This window comes from Echiichthys vipera (genome assembly GCF_963691815.1).
Source record: "Echiichthys vipera genome assembly, chromosome: 9".
NCBI lineage: Eukaryota > Metazoa > Chordata > Actinopteri > Perciformes > Trachinidae > Echiichthys > Echiichthys vipera.
Window position 1 is genome coordinate 26072759 of NC_139834.1, and position 21010 is coordinate 26093768.

The 21010-nt window shown below is 40.4% G+C and overlaps 1 protein-coding gene across 2 annotated transcripts in view; it reads left to right on the forward strand.

Moving 5' to 3' along the window:
- The window catches only part of ptpn11b (protein tyrosine phosphatase non-receptor type 11b), a gene marked incomplete at its 5' end in the record, with an annotated part of 43978 nt that extends 22968 nt beyond the window's left edge, over positions 1–21010 (forward strand). The window contains 14 exons of one of the 2 annotated variants that reach the window (XM_083920686.1): positions 2734–2928; positions 7246–7438; positions 7534–7653; positions 7849–7962; positions 9732–9828; positions 10063–10142; positions 10322–10477; positions 11401–11532; positions 13414–13568; positions 14652–14719; positions 14808–14959; positions 15274–15374; positions 15497–15626; positions 17942–21010. In XM_083920686.1, the coding sequence (XP_083776812.1) occupies positions 2734–2928; positions 7246–7438; positions 7534–7653; positions 7849–7962; positions 9732–9828; positions 10063–10142; positions 10322–10477; positions 11401–11532; positions 13414–13568; positions 14652–14719; positions 14808–14959; positions 15274–15374; positions 15497–15584 (1651 nt within the window). In that variant the 3' untranslated portion in view covers positions 15585–15626; positions 17942–21010. The remainder of the gene's footprint in view (positions 1–2733; positions 2929–7245; positions 7439–7533; positions 7654–7848; positions 7963–9731; positions 9829–10062; positions 10143–10321; positions 10478–11400; positions 11533–13413; positions 13569–14651; positions 14720–14807; positions 14960–15273; positions 15375–15496; positions 15627–17941) is intronic. The other variant, XM_083920687.1, reaches the window with a different exon arrangement.

Here is a 21010-nt window from a genome sequence, read left to right on the forward strand (position 1 = left end):
TTTTAAACCAACACTTAAACAGCAACAGACTCTGTATAATAGTTTATTCTTAATTTGCCATGGCGTAGAGGAATGCCATAGTGGGGTCAAGGACTGCTTGTGGACAGTGTGTAGTGTAAGAATGCAACATAAAGTAGCTGTTACTTTAGGTTGTTACATGGCTTGAATGCTCGATATTGAGTCGTCATTCTACGATCTGTTATTTCTGAAAAACATCGGTATTGGCATCAGGTATTGGCCATCGGACACATTTGTTAAACTTTGATTTTCCTCTTCCAGGGCAGTTTTTTGTGGGTTGGTGATGATTTATTTAAGATAGTTTACTAACAACCGTATTTCTTTGACATTCTTTGGTGCCTCTGTTCACACTTGTGCAAAATAGTGAACATTTGTTGTGTAAACATAGGATCATAATTAGGCATAGTGTTCTTGTGATTTTTAATGCTTTTGATAAACCTATTAATAATTTACTTTTATGTTTGGTTTATAGAAAGCTGTTACAGCCTGGCACTGCATTAAGCCATTTTATCAAACAGCATTGTTGTGCTCTACTGGATCTGGAAATAATCCACTACTATGCAAACATGCATAGTAGGGATGGGTTTCTTTTTGGTTATAGGAAAATAGTTCTTTGTTCTTTCTTATTAAACAGTATGTACCCAATGCTGAAAAAAAAGAACTGCAAGGCTGTTTGTGGATAGCAACTTTTTATGATTGATTATTCATTAAAGGGGCTGTACTTAAAATAATGAAAAAAAGTGGGTTTGCATTCTCTCCACATGGTTCCCATGGTCTGTTCCCCAACTTGTCAAATACCAACCCTTTGCCGTGACCTTCGGCGTCTGATACCGACATGCACATACCCAGACTGGCTATCAAAACAAACAACAGAGAACCTCAAATTACGACGCAGATGGTGACTTCATTCTCTGCTCAGGATGCCATCACCCATCACATAGAAAATACTTCTTTACTGCTTTATTAATGTCGGGCACAGTACTTTTAAATCATATAATTTAACTCACTAAATCATTCTTTATTTCAGCAGATTCATACGTGTCCAGTCTGTCGCTGTTGACGGAAATGAGGAAATAAATGTTGATGGAAATAAAGTTGACCTTCTGCTGCTTTGTTGTTAAGTTTTATCTTAGTAAGGCACAAAGTAGGCTGTTATATTTGGGGGATTTGCTTGGAGGATAACTTTACGAATAGACCCCTGGAATCTAGTATTATTGTGTTAATGGAGGACGCCATCTAATCATAGTTATGTCCCTCACTCTTCTTTACAAAAACATGGAGTAAAGACAGAACATCATGTTAAGTAATGGATTGAAATCAGTGATGCTGACGGTTCCTCCCTATATTCTCTTTGTAAAGACCTATCGTATCATGATACATCCATAAATGTTATCAGTGTTCGAAACAGGCAAAGCAGGGAAGAGAATGAAAATCTAATTGGACGAGTTTGGCTCATTCCAGAGATAATGGTGTTAAACTCCGAGAGAAAAGGGAGCTTTGGCCTGAGAGTTGAGGAGGGGCCTTTAACAGGGCCATAGACCTGTGGCACCCTGCCAACAGCCACTAATAGAGCCATAAAGCAATTACCAGGAAATACTGGGAGAGAGGGATGGAGGGAGGGAGATGGATTATGGGACAGAACGAAGGAAGGAAAGGATTTACAGCATGTTGAGTGGGAGGATAGAAAGAAGGAAAAAAGGAATGTGAAATGCATGAGGACAAGAAAAGTGATGGGGGAAATAGTGTTTGTGTCATTTGATATGACCATTAGCTGATAATCAGCTTGCATCACACTATTGTATATTGACAAAGTGATGTATATTGCAGATCAGATAGTGCTGACTGGCAACAGGGCTAACACCCCAACCCCCCAACCCGTTATATGTGTGTGTTTCTGTGTCATCATCCTTAATATGTTTATTATGTTTTATGTAACAATCAAGCTTTAGCTGCATATCGCTCTTCCATTGCTACCAGGCAAATATCTTTATAGTGTGTGTCAGTGTGTGTGTGTGTGTGTGTGTGTGTGTGTGCACCTACTGTATTCAAAGCAGTCAGCGGACTTTGAAATATGCAAAGTGGTACCAAATGTTTTCTGGCTTATCAGTCTTTGAGCTCTGTTGTATTGTTCTGCAGTCACGATACAGCCTTCCACCAAACACATTAGATATGAAAACTAGAGAGTATTAAGACAAAAGGATGATCCCCTGTGCGGAGATTTGTGTTGTTTTGTTTATACAAGCAAGGTGAAAAAATATTCTTTGTGCTAAAATGGATCAGTATTGTTAAATCACTGCAGTAGCTTTTCCTTGTATTTGCTTTCCTGTAGTAGCTCGTGGCTTATTTTATCATTCCATTAAAGGCTCAGTTTCTATATTATATTTAACAGTCACACACTTTTTATAATCCATTCTATACAGCGTACATATATAATAACATCTGCAGATTCTTTACTGTGTTTTTAAGAAAATAAGTTTTCAAAGTGCTGAAATGGGAGCAGATGGCTTGAGGAGCTGAGCATTTCTATACTGTACAGTATACAGTATGTATCTATGCTCTGTGAGTGTGCGTGTGGGCGACAAAGTGTGGACGGTCTTGATTTTGTTTGCGTGAGCATACACTGTATGCACATGTGTGTGGGTGGCTGTTTGTGTCTTCAGTGTTTAAATATCCGCAGGGTGCGAGTTCCAACTGTTTTTTTTCACCCCCATTCAGGCGCAATGATGAGGTGACCCACATTAAGATCCAGAACTCAGGTGATTACTATGACCTGTACGGAGGCGAGAAGTTTGCCACGCTGGCCGAGCTGGTGCAGTATTACACCGAACAACATGATCTCCTGCGCGAGAGGAACGGCCACGTCATCGAGCTCAAGTACCCACTCAACTGCAAGGACCCCACCTCTGAGAGGTGCAGACGAACACCCACACACGCAAAATAAGCTCACATTTGCATACAACTTATTGTATAATTATTATATTGCCTAATATTTCTTTGGGAAAACATTTCTTTCTTTTGCATTACTTCCAACAATGCTTAGTACTGTGTGGATAAATGCAGGCATATACAGATATAGATGTTATTAGATGTGTTTTTAATGTTCAGAATTTGATAGAATATCAGCTGTGGCCATACATCTGCTGTACTAGCATATATTTTTAAATTACCAAGGCACTCGTTTTCTTAAAATGAACAGGAAGTGTAGAGGCCCTTGCTTTGAATGACTTCAGCACATCTGCGGCCACAGGACATCACTAGTTTCTCACACTGCTCTGGTTTGATCTTGGTCCAATCTTCTTGCAGTCTCTTCCACAGTTCAGTAACTGTAGTGGGTTTCTTAGCCGTTACTTTGTTGACGAGGATTTTCCATAGATTCTCTATGGGGTTTAGATCTGGACTCTGGGCTGTCCATTTCATCGTTTCAATATTCTTAGCTTCAAGGAACTGCTCAACCCATTTAGCAGTGACATTGTCTTGCATGAATATTGCAGCTGATCAGGAGACAATTGCAGTGAAGGTATTGAATGTTTCCGAAAGAGGTTCAAATAAACATTTGCATTCACCCTGCCATGTAGCTGTACAAGAGGCCCAACCCCCAAACCATGACACTTGCTCTGTTCAGCACTGAATACATCAAATCACTGAACTGATTCCCCATTAAGAGTCTTTGAATAATCCCGTCCGCTTGTCCACACCCAGCCTTTATGAGGGACTTAAATTAATCTGTGTTCTTATAAAGTTTCAATATTGTTGAAATCTCAAAGTGTGAACGCCCAACCTCTCTCTGATAGCTGAGACGGTCATCCCTTTTGCCTTTATCTGGACAACCTGCTGTTGCAGGGTTTCAGTCACCTCAGAGCAGCTTGCCATGTTGCAAAGTAACCAGGAGAGCTGCCAGATAAATAGGGTGTGTCCGACAATTAGGTAAATTCTCACCAGGTGCCAGATTAACACCAATAACTGGGATTTATCTGAAAGTGTTCTCTAATTTTGCTCACTGCTTTTTTTCACAAAATGGGTTTTGTTAAAATGCCTTGGTTATTTAGAAATACATGCTAGTACAGAAGTAGTATAGCCACAGCTGATATTCTATCAAATTGTGAACAATAAAGAATAACAGTATACCTATATATATATATATATAGAGATTTCTATCCAAGGTCAGCTGGATATGTTGCTCTTTTATCTGAACTCATTAAAACTGCATGGAAGCTTTTTCCTGAGCACAGACAGTTATTTTTATTTCTTACAGCTTTAGGGTGTCAGGCTGTAAAGCCTCATCCTGCCATGAGAAGCAGCTGAATCACCTGAGAAATGTTATTAGTTGAGCTTCCAGTGCTGTCTCGGCCTGTTATGGCCTTGAATGCTGAGCAAAACTCTGGGACATTCATGGTTTGTGCAGGGAAAATTGCATTATGTATTTAACATGATGTAAGATAGATTTAATATTATTAGTTTTGCATCCTAACCTAAAGGGGCATTTTTTTGGATCAGCGTAGAATTACAGTAAAGGTCTGTCAGGGTAAGCCACTAAGGCCAGAACAGTAAATTTACAGTTGGGAAAACTTCAACTTAACAGTTGAATATTCAGCAGGTAAGCTACTATTAACATAGGAACAAGTGAGATCAGCTCTCCTTCACATCTTGACCACCACATGGAGCTGTATGATATAGTTAAAGGGATCATCACAATATTGATGCAAATACTTGTCTCATGTAGATATACAGTATCTTGCTATATGGGTTAGGGCAATCAGAGAGTATGTCAAAATAAGGTGTGCCTAGCTGAAGCATCAACGTCTCAGCTGTCCATTTTTTATGTACTTTTAAATTACAAATATTTCACATATTTTAACATACATTTGCGGAAAACTATTACCGTATTTTCCGAACCATATGGCGCACCTAAAAACCTTTTCTTTCAAAAGCCGACAGTGCCCCTTATAATCCGATGCGCCTTATATATGGACCATCATTGAGCGAGATGGCTACAGTTGGAGGACAAACTCGAACAGTGGGTTGTTGAACAGAGGGCAGCAAGTAGAAGTGTCAGTACAATCACTATTCGACTGAAGGCAACAGCGCTAGCACGCAAACTTAACATCAATGAATTTAGAGGCGGTCCTTAACGTAACCCCAGCCTCGACTGTAGCGTCTATTCTATGTGCCTTATAATGTGGTGCGCCTCATAAAAAAAAAGTTTCAAAATAAGCCATTCATTGAAGGTGTGCCTTATAATGTGGTGCGCCTTATAGTGCGGAAAATACGGTAATATACATAATGTATGTTCAAATATCTATATATGCTTAGACTGAAATAACATAAAATATAGAAAAAACCTATCTAGGCAAAATGCCCTATCTCGTAATGTAAATGAAAGTGAAAAATATCTTTTTACCAGCAAGCTAACTGTTCAACAAAGGGGAAATAGGAAAGAATCAGCCACTGGATCACTAACTACAGTACGTACCAACACACATATGTGTTTACACATACTGTTTGTAAGGAGGGTGCATTATTCTGTACACACACACTCCCACACATAAAACTTAACTGCATTTCACATCCACATGCATACATAGTGGCATATTCCCAAATGCATTTTCAAACCAACTAAGAAGGCGGTGCTGCTGTTTCTGTTTATGCTCAATAAGTATCCACACACTAACATCCTTCCAGAGCACACACGCAGCTACACTTCATCACACCTACACACCCTCATTGAAATGGAAGACTATGGCAGTTGGTGTATTAATGCCAAGAATCCATGCATATGAAATGCTACACGATCATATATCATCATTTGCGAATCATCATTTTTCCGCTGTGGTTTTCACGGTATCATCTCATACTGAGCAGGTTATTTTCTTTTTCTACACATCTGCACATTGCAATGTGTGTATCGCAGTTTCTATTTAGGTCTAAGAACAACTTGTGATCTATGGTTATGGTTTATGTGGTTTTTCCATTCTACATACTTCTCTTGTCACAGCCTCCTACACGTTCGTGCTCACCACACAGGAAAAAAAGAAAATGCAAACATGCAGGTTTTTAACATTTAACATCAGCAACAGCAATGCAAGAGACACTTTCAATCTCGGGTGGGAGTCTACGCTCACGATGCAGGAAGCATAGTGCTAATCCTCCCCCTCAGCTGGTCAAGATTCTGTCTCAACCCTTTATCCTTGTCTCAGATTTGTAGAGTTGGAGAAGCAGACAGTCAATGCAGCTGGTCTGAAATAATCAACAGTGATGTTCAAAAGTCTTACTTGATACTGTTTTTAGGGGGTGTTGTATGGTTTTGAACCTCCTAAACATCACTTAAAAAGGCTAAAATCAATATTTATAACGTTATTGATAGGAGCTGTATGGGTTCAGCTCATTGAATATCTGTCCAGCCTACAACTTTACTGTTTTGGCTCACTCTCACTGCTTGCATAGCATTTTGGTCCGCGGCAGGGAGATGTTTTCAGTGAAAAGGTCGTAAAAAGCCACTTTACACAACCTGCTCAGCAGTAAACAGCAGATATACACAGTTACACGGCTACACAGACTAGCTGGTGAACATAGTGGAGCATTTAGCAGCTGGAGAGACAGATATTTTCCTCAGTATTGCTAGAGCTAGAAGGAGAGTGAATATGGGACTTACATTCAGCCGTTTGTTTCATTTCAACGGAAAAGGTGAAAATGGGTCAACCTTGTTTGTTCTGCCCCCAAGTGGCCAAATAAATAAATGATTGCAGGTGTGAAGGTAATATTAAGAGAGTGGAGCAAGTGTGCTTTGTTGTTTATTGTTGTTCAAAGGCACAATGGTTAGGATGGTTTTAAAACAAAACAAAAAAAACAATGTATAAGATAAAAGTAATCCCTTTCAATCATCACTTATGAGCCACTAAAAGTGTATTTATATTTTCTTATACCTCTACTTAAATTTGGAAACATTTTTATATTACAGCGTGAATAAAATTCAATACACCATCATTGTAATATGATCATTACTGTTGTTATTACTCAGTGATGTGAATAATTATGCAATAATACAGATACTTTAGTAATATATACGTTTAGTATTCAAATGAAAGGTCAGGATTTATAGGTCTTGATTTTCATTTTAAGGAATTGCCATATATGAGACTATATTATCCTTCAAGTTGTTGCTTTGCATGTTCACTCAGTTTAAATATTGTTTCTGGATTTATATCAGTCTGCTCTCACACTCCTGTTCAGGTGGTACCACGGGCACCTCTCTGGGCGAGATGCAGAGAAACTGCTCACAGACAAAGGCAAAGCCGGCAGCTTCCTGGTACGGGAGAGCCAGAGTAAACCGGGCGACTTTGTCCTCTCCGTTCTCACCAATGAGGAGAAACACGAGAATGTGGACCGCAAGACCAAGGTCACCCATGTTATGATACGTTACCAGGTGAGGTAACGCTCCCTCAGCATACTGTTGGCGCTCTGAGTCATGTGTTTTTAAGCAGGTCATGTTGTAGTTGAACTGTTGATATTTACCTCCAGCAGGACGGTAAATATGACGTGGGCGGCGGTGAGAGGTTCGACACTCTGGCTGACCTGGTGGATCACTACAAGAAGAACCCCATGGTTGAGAAAAGTGGCATCGTAGTGCACCTCAAACAGGTATGGAAGAGAAACAAAATAAACCAAAGCCTCCAGCCTGGTGAATCTCTTGCATACATTACCTTGGAGACATGTATACTGGGGTTTATTCATACCACATGAAGATGTTATTTTCACACAGCTTTTTAAATACAGAACAACTCGTTTTGCTCTGTTGGTTAATTCATTTCCCCTGTGCCAATGTGACAACGGCAGCCCTTTAATGCGACAAGGATAAATGCAGCCAACATTGAGAACCGGGTACGAGAGCTCAACAAGGTAGCAGACAACTCTGAGAAACCCAAACAAGGATTCTGGGAGGAATTTGAGGTATGTAGCCTCAAAACTGTTAGCGCAAGAATGATTCCTTTCATTCATCATTTTCAGAAAAATGTATCTGTAAGTGTAATGTGAGTTAATATTGTGGATCATTTTGGAATTTGTGTGAACAGTTTTCTTAAATGCAGCTCCAGTTAAGAGCTGGAAGACTCCAGCCATATGCATAATAACAGATTAAAAACAGAATAAATTACTTTTCTGAATGCCATCTGCCCTGATTTATGATCATTTATGTTTAGTATATAATGTAATCTTATCCATTTTGTAAATTGTAATATCCATCCATGCATTTAAAGTTGGCTCTGCCACAATTACCGTTTCCTTATAAGAGCCTTTTTTTTTTATTGTATTTGATAAATATTTGTCTCTTTAAGGCCATCCTTAAGGTACGAGTCCAAAAATGGATAGTTTTACTCTCCAAGGGCAGTTGGCATATGAATAAAGATCTTGTAAGGCAGAATGAATCCTTCTCCAAAAATCTTAAAACACAGGGCTATCCCAGAAAACATTGAAATGATTTGTATTTAAAGGTCCACAGTTCCTCCAGCACACTGGGGAGTTACTTTCACAGAGAGGATGTAATAAGAGCATGACGTCTTGTACAACTCACCCCTTGATGCTGATATTTAAATTCCAGTTTTTAATTACAACTTTGATGACTTTCTTGCTTTACCCGGTAACACAGAGTACATAGTATTTTCCATAACAGTAGTTTGTCATCTCTAACACTGTCGTCCTACACTGTAGGCCATTTGCTCCATTACTTTCTTGTTCATCTATTTCATGTCTATTTGTGTATGCTAAGTTACATGTATGTTGATTTCCAGCGTCTTAATTGTTTTCTTGTCTGTTGGTGGAAATTCAAATGTATTCAACCTATGAGTAATGAGCTCATCTTGTGCCATGCTCTTACGTTTCTGTATTTGTTATTTTCATACAACTGGCTCGTCATTCCCATGAATCATTTCCTCAGCGCATATTAGGCCATCAATTATTATTTGATATCTATTGGCCCAAAGCCCAGGGTGTTTACAGTGCAAGACTTACTGATCAATGTCTGGTTGTTGGATTTCCTGCTCGGAGGCTACAATCTTTAAATAAGATGATTCAAATTACTCAGTGCATCTACGGTGTTGAAGTGTGTGTGGGTGGCATAATATGCATAGAATACACACTATTATGCTGGTCTATCTATCTTTTTACAGCTAAGGAACTGTGGATGAATTATGTACTTGCTCAACATGTTCTCTCTCCCCTTCAAGAGCACATATGCATCCAAAATGAATTGATATAGAAAGTATGAAAGAAGAACTTTTTTGAGACTGCGCTGAAATGTTGGACACTGACACATGCTCTCCAGGGTGACCCCCACTGTATTAAAGGTCCATTACGGTTGTCAAACACAGAGCATTAAATACGCACTGTGTAGATTTCTTTTAAATAGGCCAAAGTTATGTAGAAATTCAGTGTTACTCAAACCAAAACACATTGTGTGAATCTTCTTCCCCGTCCTTGCTGCTGCACTGCTGTTTATTTTGGAGAATTGCAGCCACCTGTTGGCCAACCATTGGCAGGACTGTGTACTCCATAGTGTTGCTAGAGGCCTAAAACTCCAACTGGAACCTTTATCTAAACATTTAATCAGCAGGACGGTAACTTTGTATGAATGACCTCTGAATTAGTTTTTATAGTGGAAATTCTTTTGTCTGTAACACTGTCTCATAAAAACATCTCCTTTGTCTTTTGTCGTCAACTACCAGGTACTTCAGCAGCAGGAGTGCAAACTGCTGTATCCCCGGAAAGAAGGCCAGAAACCAGAAAACAAGAGTAAAAACAGATACAAGAATATCCTCCCCTGTGAGTCACGCAGCAACCTGCCGTTTCCTGTCTCTCCAACTTCCTGTGGAAAGAATGACACAAATATACAACAGACAATGCAGAGGCCTCTGCAGAGTGTGAAGACTTTGCTTTGATAGCCCACAGCCTATCAGTTGACATTAGTATTGAAAGAAAAAACAACATCAAGTGTGATCTCAGGAAACCGTAGACATTTTGATGTGCTTTAATGACACTTTGACTTTGTGTTTTCAGTCGACACAACTCGGGTTGAACTCAGGGAAGCAGATCCAGATGTTCCTGGTGCAGACTACATCAATGCCAACTACATCAGAGTGAGTCTGCTCAGCAGTATACATGGCCATCTATCTATGTAACGGTATATCATACAAAGATGGCAGAGTTCATCAAGAAGTGAACCTATTAGTGTATTTCAGTGTGAGTTCACATTCCGTTATTACATTTTCCGTGTGAATATGAATCTATTGTCTTTGTGTCAAAATACTTAATTCAGAGTGTTCATGAAGAGGGGCGCCATGTGGATGAGGGCAAAGTCTTCATCGCCACCCAAGGGTGCCTACAGAATACAGTTGTTGACTTCTGGAAGATGGTGTACCAGGAGAATACGCACGTCATCGTCATGACCACCAAGGAGATAGAGCGAGGACGGGTGAGCGATTGGCACCAAACATACTGCTGATATACAGTAGTATACTTCGGCTGAGGGCTGAGAAACATTAGGATTACTTCTGTTTATCTCGATATTTTACTATAAAGCCAAATTGATTAAGCAGAAATCTATTTATACATTATATTTCCAAAGCAAGTAGCTTCTTTTTCTCTTCGCAGCTCTTATTCGTTTTCTTTCACTGGCATTTACTCCTGAATGGTCTCAGGATTCAGCCCCTTTGAGCTGATTGCTGTTGATTGCTTGTAATAATGAAGTCATATGTACTTAAGGGTTTTCTGTTATGGGAGGTTTAAGTTTTTGTAATGGGAGCGCCTCACTTCTAAAAGTGTTATTAGATAACAGGACATATATGAACAAGAGGTGGACAGTGTCACAATGAGCTAAACGCTTTTTCATGCACTTTCAAAAAAACCAGGGAACAGAAAAAATGATTTTTGTAACTCTAGGTGAAACCTGATCGAGGGGCTCAATGTTTGCAACTTTCTAGGTGGCGCTACTGAGGCATTTTGCCACGCCCATGCACGAGACCCATAAAATACCTACATTTCCACAAGACTTGAAAAGTTTGCAAATTCCCAGTTGACTCAATTTCATGACACAGCATCAAGTCCTGGTGTTGACCTTTACAAAAAGGTAGTGCTCTAACTGTCTGTCGACCATTTTGTCCATGCATTCTCAGTTGAAGAACATTACTTGATGGCATTAGCTGATGGATCTGCATAGTAGGGATGATGGTGGGTGGGGGGATAAGGGGGGCGACGTTCGGCTGACAAGGATAGTATGACAGTTAAGCTGATTGGAAAGCTGCTTGAGATGAGCTGGTTCTTTCGATTGTCTAATACCCACCACCCTCCCTCTCCCCTCTCCACCGTCCCTCTCTCTCTGATTTTCCTCTGATTTAGAACAAATGTGTCCGTTACTGGCCTGACCTCCACGCCTCTAAGGAGTTCGGAAAGGTGCTGGTAAGGAACGTGGACGAGCAGCCAGCACAAGACTACATCCTGAGGAAGCTGGAGGTGACCCGTCTGGACCGGGTAGGAAAAGCTGTGTACTCATTCAGAGTTGACCCACTGACCCGGGGTCAGATTACACAGATAGTACACACACACACAATCCTTTAGCTCGTGCTTGTACTTACAGGGGGATCGACAGCATGGAAACAAGAAGCAGATATAGAAAAGGTAGATAGCAGAAGTGCACATAGCTTTCTAATACTTCTGATTTTCTAGCCTAAAATAAAAAACTTTATACATGAATACAATAGGAAGCAAATTAAGGGTTAAATACAAAAAGCCATTATTTTTGTTGTTGTGTGCACATCGTCACTGTCCAATTAATGCATGGTAGAAGCTGTTGTTTTGACACAGTAGTCAATCTCTCTGAACTTCATTTAAATGGGAGGAATGCTTCTGTCCAACCCTCCTCTTTGTGAAGAAAAGAAAATCACCCATCAAAACAGCACATTCTCTCAGTTAATTAAGATTCTAGAGTCGTCCATGTTTCATCAATGGGTTTTCTCAGGAGGGTGGCTGGAGTCTCCCTTAAAGATGGAGCCATGAGAAACTCGGAGTAGAGCTGCTGCTCCTTTGTGTTGAAAGGAGCCGGTCGAGGTGTTTTGGGCATCTAGTAAGGATGCCCCCTGGGCCCCTCCCTATGGAGGTGTTCCAGGCACATCCAGCTGGGAGGAGGCATCAGGGAAGACCCAGGACCAGGTGGAGAGATTATATCTCCACACTGGCCTGGGAACACCTCAGGATCCGCCAGTTAGAGCTGGTTAATGTGGCCCGGGAAAGGGAAGTTTCGGGTCCCCTGCTAAAGCTGCTGCCCCCGCGACCTGACCCCGGATAAGCGGATGAAGATGAGATGAGAGGATGAGAGAGTCGTCCATGTTTCTTCACATTCAGGTCCACACAATATAAAGAAAGTTGTTACACTGTAGACAGGAAGGGTTCCTGGTAGGGCTGTGCAATATGGCCAAAATCTTCTGTGATAAAGGTCATTTCATATCTGGATGACAGCATATATGTCACGATATAGCGTGTTTTCTGTTAATTCAGTAAATTAATAGTCTATATGAATTAACCGCATGGTAAAGCCTATTTTTGTGAGAATTAAATGCTTGACAACTTAACATTTTTTCTCATGTTATATTACTAGTGCAAAATGAGCATAACGTACAAGGATGGAAACATAAAGCATCGTCCAAATGATCCAAAAGAAATAATATGTCCTTATATATGTGCTTTTTATTGTCAGTTTAGTACAAAACTGTATCACACTATCTCTATAATCTATGATTTTTTCATAGTATTGATTCCATTTTTGTATTGAATTATCGCCCTGCCTTAATTCCTGGTTCTTGCAATCCTTAACCTCATACTAGTCCTAAGCAGTCCACTGTAAGAAATTAGGAACAGAATCCACAATCCTCATTTTGTGTTCCAGAGCATATCCCAGCATTCAGGGCTACTCATTGTTACTGGTGTAATAGCAATGCCGCTACAATAACAGTTACTGTGCAGCAACAAAAGCTGCAGAGTATCCCTCTATTACAGTACAGCAATTAACAAGTCCGAGCCAACGCAAAAACAGAATTTTGTACCGACTGTAAGTTTGGAAAAAAAAACACTTGTATCGGCTAAATCAAACTGCTGAAGCATCCTATTAGCTCTGGCTGAACTTTCGAGACCGTGCTTGGAATGAGTATTGTGGATTTTGTCCCTTATTTCTTAAATAAGTGATTTAATGAACACTGCAGAGCCAATGTTGAGAGGTAGGAGAAAGACGTGTCAGAATATGTGTTACAGGCCCAAAGCCAACAGAATCAAATTTCAAAATAATACTGCAAATGTTATGAAGATTTTTTTTTTGACAACTTAAGCTCATTATTTTTTCTTGCTATAATTTCCTTGTAGAAGGAGCCTCTGAGGTATATCTGGCACTACCAGTACCTGAGCTGGCCAGACCACGGGGTGCCCAATGAGCCCGGCGGTGTCCTCTGGTTCCTAGAGGAGGTCAACCGCACCCAGAGTACCATTCCAGACACTGGACCCATTGTTGTCCACTGCAGGTACAACCAGTTTCACTTTATGAAGCATAGAGTTTGGATGAAAGAGACTGTGGTTGGGGCCATAAGTTAAAGACCAGTTCGACTCAAAAATGTGGTTTTCTTCTGTCTATGTTCCCTCAAATGTCGGATATTGACTATACTGACTTGTATCGGAGCAAAGCTTGTCACTAGAGTGTTTTCACTTTGCTCTCCTGAAGGAGGAGATGTCTGTGCACTTTTCTACAATCTGAGATTCAAATGTATGCTGGGCAATTCCCATTCTGATACATCTGCTAGTTGCCAACTTTAGTGCAGAACACATGCCGAAACTATAGTTGCAGATCACTTGTGCTATAATTAAGGTTAAAACTTTCCCCTACTTATACGTCCTTTCCAAACTAGAACCATCAGAACTAATTATAAACACATGCTTATCAATAGTAAAAAACACTGTTAATGTTGCTACTTGTAGGTATATTTACTTAAAGTAACTGTTGGATAAATAAACATGCTATTACTCCGTGCTTTGTTAATTTATTGATCGCTTTACTTAGGAATGATGTCAGCCTGACCACTAACTACATTGCAGAGCCTTTGAAAAAGCACAATCTGTTTTAGTTATGCTGCAGTCTGTTTTTTTTTAGCTTTTGTATTTATATTTTATGTACAGGAGACAGGTGACATGTTGATAGAAAATAAATGTTGCAAAAGAGTTGTCCTTTCGGTGGGCTTTTGAGTATTTCGCCATACCAAACAACCCCTGCACGTACCGCAAACACCGTGACAGATCGACAGAACACATCTGACTCATGAACCCCACTGATAAATGAATGTTGTTATTGTGGGAAAATAACAGTGAGCTGAGCTGCATTCTCTCAGAGATCTAACAGCATTTTATATGTGACACAACAACCAAAGTTTATTGCTGTTGGCAAGTGAAAACCTATAATTCATAACCTTAGACTTTCATGTGTTACTTCCATTGTCATTTATGGGCTGAGAAATGTCTTGATGAAGTGGATGAAATCAAATATGCTCTATAAGTGAATACATCTATTTTTCACCTTAACATAACTCCACATTTTCACTCTGTTGTCGCCGCAGTGCAGGCATCGGCAGAACAGGCACCATTATCGTCGTTGACATCCTCATTGACATTATTAACCGCCAAGGTGGGACACTCAAATATGAAACTTTTCAAAATATTTGTCCTAGATCTCTACTCATTTCTGGATGTGCGTGTACATGTGCGTGTTCCAGGTCTAGATTGTGACATCGACATCCCTAAGACCATCCAGAGGGTCCGGCAGCAGAGGTCAGGCATGGTGCAGACTGAGGCGCAGTATAAGTTCATCTACATGGCCGTGCAGCAGTACATAGACACGGCTCAGAAGAGACTGGAGGAGGAGCAGGTACTCCACTGCACAAGTCGAGATTGCAAAAGAAATTAAAACACACCGGATAACTTTCTGACACGATAATGAAGGCTTCCAAATATTTATGTCATAAGTCTTTGAAGCCCAGTGCTGTGCGTTGTGTTATGACAGTTACAGTAGAGCACTGAGGTAAGCATCAGTATGGTTATCACCTCAGCAAGTTTTCAAATAGCTGGGGATGACATCTGGGAATATTTAAGGTGAAATTCAGGTCTTATAGATACGGGACAGTTGGTGAGAGCTGTGTCGTGTAAACTGAGTCTGCCTCTCATCATGTTGTCACTTCACAGAGGAATAAGATGAAGGAGAGGGAATATTCCAATATCAGATATCCCCAGATGACCAACTCGAGGTCCAAACCCAACATGACCTCCTCGCGCTCTTCTTCTGTGTAAGTATAACACAGACCGTGATGCTAGAATGATCGTTAAACATGTAATCACAGATCATTGAGTAGAAAATGAACTGTTCAACTGTTCTGTCAGTGAATATTTTTGCTGTGTGTTACTGCAGGATGACAAACGATGATTCGTCGAGTGTGTACGAGAACATAAACTTTAAAAGCCCTCAGACGTCTTTTAGCAGCAACACCAGGAGGTAGAACCCTCGCTGTCGACCTCCACATCTCTCTGTCTGCCTCCCTGTGAGTACTCAATGGATTTCATTCTCCTCAGTTTGCATTTCACTGTGTGCAATAGCCTCTTTTGTTGGCACTTGGTTTGTTTGTTTTCTTCCTGCAAAAGTGAACTTATCTGTCAGAAACATCCCACTTACTGGAGGAACCATTTTACTGTGGCACTGTAGTGAAAGGGCTGCATTACAGTAGATGTGGAAGGGTGGTACTGTTGGGGTTATAGTTTGGATATAGTCTGGATTACCAGATGTACAGTTCAGGGATAAAGCCAGAGGCATTCTCCTCCTGCGCTATCTCTGCTATTTTGCAAGGGCACCGTTGCTGCATCTGGGGCTTAGACTATTGTGATTGGTGTAAAGAAATACAATCAAGCCAGAGACTAGTTTTGTAGCTTTTGCTGTACAGCTATGATTTAGCTCTAACTTGAAAGCTTCCTGTGGAGTTTCATAGGGTTTTTCTTCTTCCCAGGGACTAGGAACCTTTTGAGATACTTGTTGCGTTTCAACCCCTGTGAACAGGATCTGAATTAAGTTCTGGGGACATTTTCTGGAGACGTTTTACCCCCCCAAAAGATCCCTGATCAGAGGGTAATACTTTCAGAAAACACAAGAACCTTCAGGGTGGGGTTTGCAGGGATGACGTTGATGATTATGATGATTGATGATGTTGTCAAACACACACAGCTCAGTTGCCTCAACTCAGCTACTGCTTCATTGATAAAAGAAGGACATAGTCTAGTATAGATTTATGACCATTATAGGATGACCTCGTAGACCTCTCGTAGCGCTATGGAGCTGTTTTACGCCCATGGGTGAGGCGATACACACCTACCAATTGTGTAACACTATTCCACTGATCAACACGTGACTGTAACACGCCCAAAAACGCTGCAATACACCATCGACAATAAAGGAGAAGACTACAAGCGAGTAAACATGGATTTAAAAGATGCTCAATCTAAAACATTTAAAAAGCACTTTTGTAAATGTTTTGTGAGGAGGGAAATGCACTCAACATGCTAAACCTGAAGGACACTAAAAGCCGAACTTTTGTTTGCAAGGAAATCTCCACAGGGCCTCTTTACCATTAGGCTTGACTGATTTTTCACCTAAAGCCAGAACTCAAGGTGCTGTTAAAACTTTTACGCTGATTCCAGACAGTTCAGCTTCTTCCAGTGGGTCCATTCATTTTGTCTCTTTTTTTATGGTTTAAATTATAGAGTGGCCAGGAGCTGCTGTGCTGAGCTCCCCTTAAAGCAACAAAAGATTCAATTTAGGCTCAAATTATAATCAACCGTGATTCTCACAGGCACATTCTTCTCTTTCTTATGGTGATTAATAAGGCAGACAGGGAGCCCAGCAGTGTAAAAGTGAGTGAGTCATGCCTTTGGTTACGGGTCATTAAATTCATTTTTATAAGCAGCACCTTTGTGTTTTTATAACAGTTTTTAGCACCAACCAATAAAGATTAGATTTCTCCGTGCCTCTGAAAGTCTTTCATGGTCAAAACGTTCAAGGAAAACTTCTTTGTATTTATTGATTTATTTATTTGAATGTCTAATTTTGAGGCGGACTTCCTTTTTGAGGCCTTTTTTTAATGTTAAAGTTAACATACACTGGAGGTCAACATTAGAGAACAAGTAATTAATACTTGATTTATTCTGAATTATTGGGGTTTTTTTTTCGTTTGTTCAGAATTTGATGGAATATCCACCGTCCTATCCACCACTAGCATGTATTTTTTAAATAACCAAAGGACTTCAACAATAACCTTCATTTTGCGAAAAAAAAAACGAGAAGCGAAGATTTAAACAATGTTTTCTTTGGGCTATAGGATTAAAAAATGAATAGGAAGTGTAGAGGCGCTTAAACACATCTGCGCCTGCAGGACAACACTACTTTCTCACACTGCTCTGGTTTGATCTTGGTCCACTCTTCGTGCAGTCTCTACTATAGTTCGGTAACTGTAGTGGGTTTCTTAGCCGTTACTTTGTTGCCAAGGATTTTCCAGAGATTCTCTATGAGGTTTATATCTGGACTCTGGGCTGGCCATTTCATTGTTTCAATATTCTTAGCTTCATTCAAAATCGTTCAAAGAAAGGGCCTCTTCACTTCCTATTCATTTCCAATCATTGAACTAAAATAATGTAATTCCAAAAACATGTCGAGGACACAGTCTGGAGAACCCGGCAGGTGTAATGTCTGCTGAGTAAGTGCTGCTTTTAGCTCCATACCATGAGTTGCATCAGGTCCTAGTGTTTGTGATTCAAAGTGACAGCAATCTTTAACTCCGCTTATCTGCCTGTCTGTTTGTGTTTGCTTCAGTTTCAGCGGAGGTGTCGCTTCATCAGCGCCTGAAAATCCCTCGGGGGAGGAGGGACTGTGTTGCTCTGACTGCACCCCACATCAGTGGACCCTGCCTGGGCTAACCCCTCTGTCCTGCCGTCGTCCTGCTGGACCTCTCTGTCAGGAGTCAAACCTTACCCTCCATAGAGAGGATGACTCTACAGCATAGTGCTCTTGCTCAGGCCCCTTGTCCCTCCCCCCTTTCTCCCCCACTGCTCCAGCCTCTCCCTCTCTTAACAAGTGCCTTGTCACAGGATGTGTCTGTAATCTAGCCCTCCCCCCCAAACCCGCTGTTACATTCTCTACTGTTACTACTTTCCAAATACTGGAAATCCAAGTGGACTTGAGAAACAACCAGTTGTTCCTTGGGATGACGGATATTAAACGTGGAGTGTACCCCGGCTGAACTGAACAGAACTGTACGAGACCCAAGAGGAGGTCAAAGCTAAGCTGTTTGTCCGCTCGTTGCCAGAAATCACTCTGTTCTCTGTCCCTCCTTCTCTGTCTCCGCTGGCTTTCATTTAAACTCAAGCCTAAGACTGTTTCTGTGGCATTCTGTTTCTCCAGCTGTGGTGGTTATTAATGTGGTCGCTGAGTGATAGTAAGGACAGTTACATAACCTGCTACAGGAGACGGGAGACGCAAAAGGAAGGCAAGCAAGCCCTCTCTGTCCAAAAAAATTTGACATAATGATTTCAGGTGTTGGAGATGTTTTTAAAGAGTTGTACATTATGTAATCGCCTGCAAATCCAAATCAGCTGTTCTGTACTTTAACAGAACTGGAGCTCGTGTTTGGTCCTTTCTTGGCCTCCAGCAGATCCCACTTTCGAGGGTTTTATGTCTGATTTTTTTAATCAGCTTGTTTTCATTATTTCTTGGTGTTTTTGTTGATACTGTGTCACATATGAGATGTTGATTTTTTAAATATATATATCTATATATTTATAAAGGAGCATTACGGTGGAAGTTCAAGCACAATTGTCTAAGCAGCCTCCCCAGCAATAGGTTTGATTTACTGATTGTAATAGTACTTTCATTTGACAGGAAACAGGTGGAGAGGATTCCTGAATAGGTGTTTGGAGTTGAGCTTGGCTGGCTACCGTCTCTCAGCTTCGTTTGACTAGCTGTCCTCGTTAATCAGCGGGTCTAATGCAGTTCAACATCTGTCGGAGGAGATCGTCACAAGGGGAAGGGGGTGATTACAGTTGGCCAGATGGCCATCTGCCTGAGATTGAAGAATAGATTTGTCTCCAAAAAGTAATTTAGAAGATGGCCATAATCCAGGCTTGATGATAGTGGGGCAAGTAAGCCGACGTCATTGATGTGATAACGAAGATGGTGGTGCCCTCTGCACTGTCTGGCAGATTGTTTGCTATTTTTAGCTTCCAGGATCAGCACCAAAATATCGTCCACAAATACAAAGTGCAGATGTGCTGGTGAAATCTGATCCAGTTCGTTTAAAATAGAATGTGCTCATGATTCAGGATGTCTCTCACAAAAGCTAATGCTAATGTGTGTTTAGTTGCTAATGCGTGTTTAGTTGTTGTTTTTATTTTATCTTATTGAAAGCATTTAAATAAACCGTGAATGAGCAGCACCTGTTGGTGGTATTTGTGCTCAGACCATTCCTCTTTTCTGCATAGAGCAGAACAGAAATGTTCGACTAACCCGGTCAAGGTCACCCACAGACGAGGCTCGCCTTGTTTTCTCCACTCATAAATTGGCCAGTTTCTGCTGCTGCAGCCCGTGATTCTTGAGAAACGTGATTTAAATAAAGTTAAGGGTAATGGAATTGTACTAGAGTAATATTACTCAGTCATTGCACTGAAATGAACTGTAATTTGATACAGCTGACCTTGTGGGGGATATTAAAATACAATAACAGTGAACCTGCCCCAGCCATATCGTCCTGTGTGTCAGTAAGCTCTCAGCTGGAGCTTAGTTGGTAACAATTAGTCAATTAGTTATCAACTATTAGATTAATCACCAACTATTTTTAAATCGTTTTGAGTCATCTTTAAAGAAAAAATGTCTGAAGTGCTTCCTAAATGTGAATATTTTCATTCAGTTGTGGACAAAACAAGACATTTTCTGACATCATTTTGGGCTTTAAGAAACACTGATTGACATTTTCTGACATTTTACAGACGAAATAATTGATCAATCAAGAAAATAGTCGACAGATGAAAATAATCATTAGTTGCAGCCCCAGTCTGTAGTGATTTCAGTCAGGTATAAATAGCTGCCAATGTATTTTAATGGTTGATTCCTTGTGCGAATAAAAGCTAAGTTTGTTTTTTTTTTTTTTTAGATGTGTGACGGTGTTTCCCCGTGTCAGTGAAGGCGTACGTCTGTGTGAAATCTGCTGCATCACTCGGTGTACTTCAGTTGAATTTGGTCGATGGCGATGTTTGAATTCTTCTGGTTTCTCCTTTTGTCCTTTTCCCACCTGAACTGTGATCTCTTTCTTACGCTGTGGGTAATTTAGATTTTTATTGTATTTCACTTTGCCTCTGTGGGTCATTTTTTTATGATATGGTGAAACATCAATACTTGAAAGTGTGAAACTGCTGAATCTTTGGCCTCAGGCTGTGTGGATGTCCGTTGGCTGTGGAAGTATTTTTGGTAGTGCACTAGACTTTTCAGTGTTGTTTATTTTCTTGTTTTATTTCAAATTGTATTTCTAATTGATTGTTTTATCCACTCTTGCATTTTGTATTGTGTCTGAATTATTCTTATTATTACTATTAATATTATTATTATTATTATTATTATTGGTGTAATTTCACCACGGATAAGTCAGTCTTGGCTCTGAGTTGAAGCAGCATACATGGAGGTATGCACCAGTAATGCGGTATTTTCTTTCTGCTTGTCTTCTTACATTTACTTGAACATGATTTCGATGTCTTTTGTTTGGATCCTTGTTCCTCAGTTGGTCGCTGTATGCCTGAAGTGAGTCATCGTATTCTGAGTGCTCCCATGTCGTTCCCCTTTTTCCCTCTTCTTGCACTGGCTCTGCCCAGACGCCTTTTTGCTGTATAGGCTACA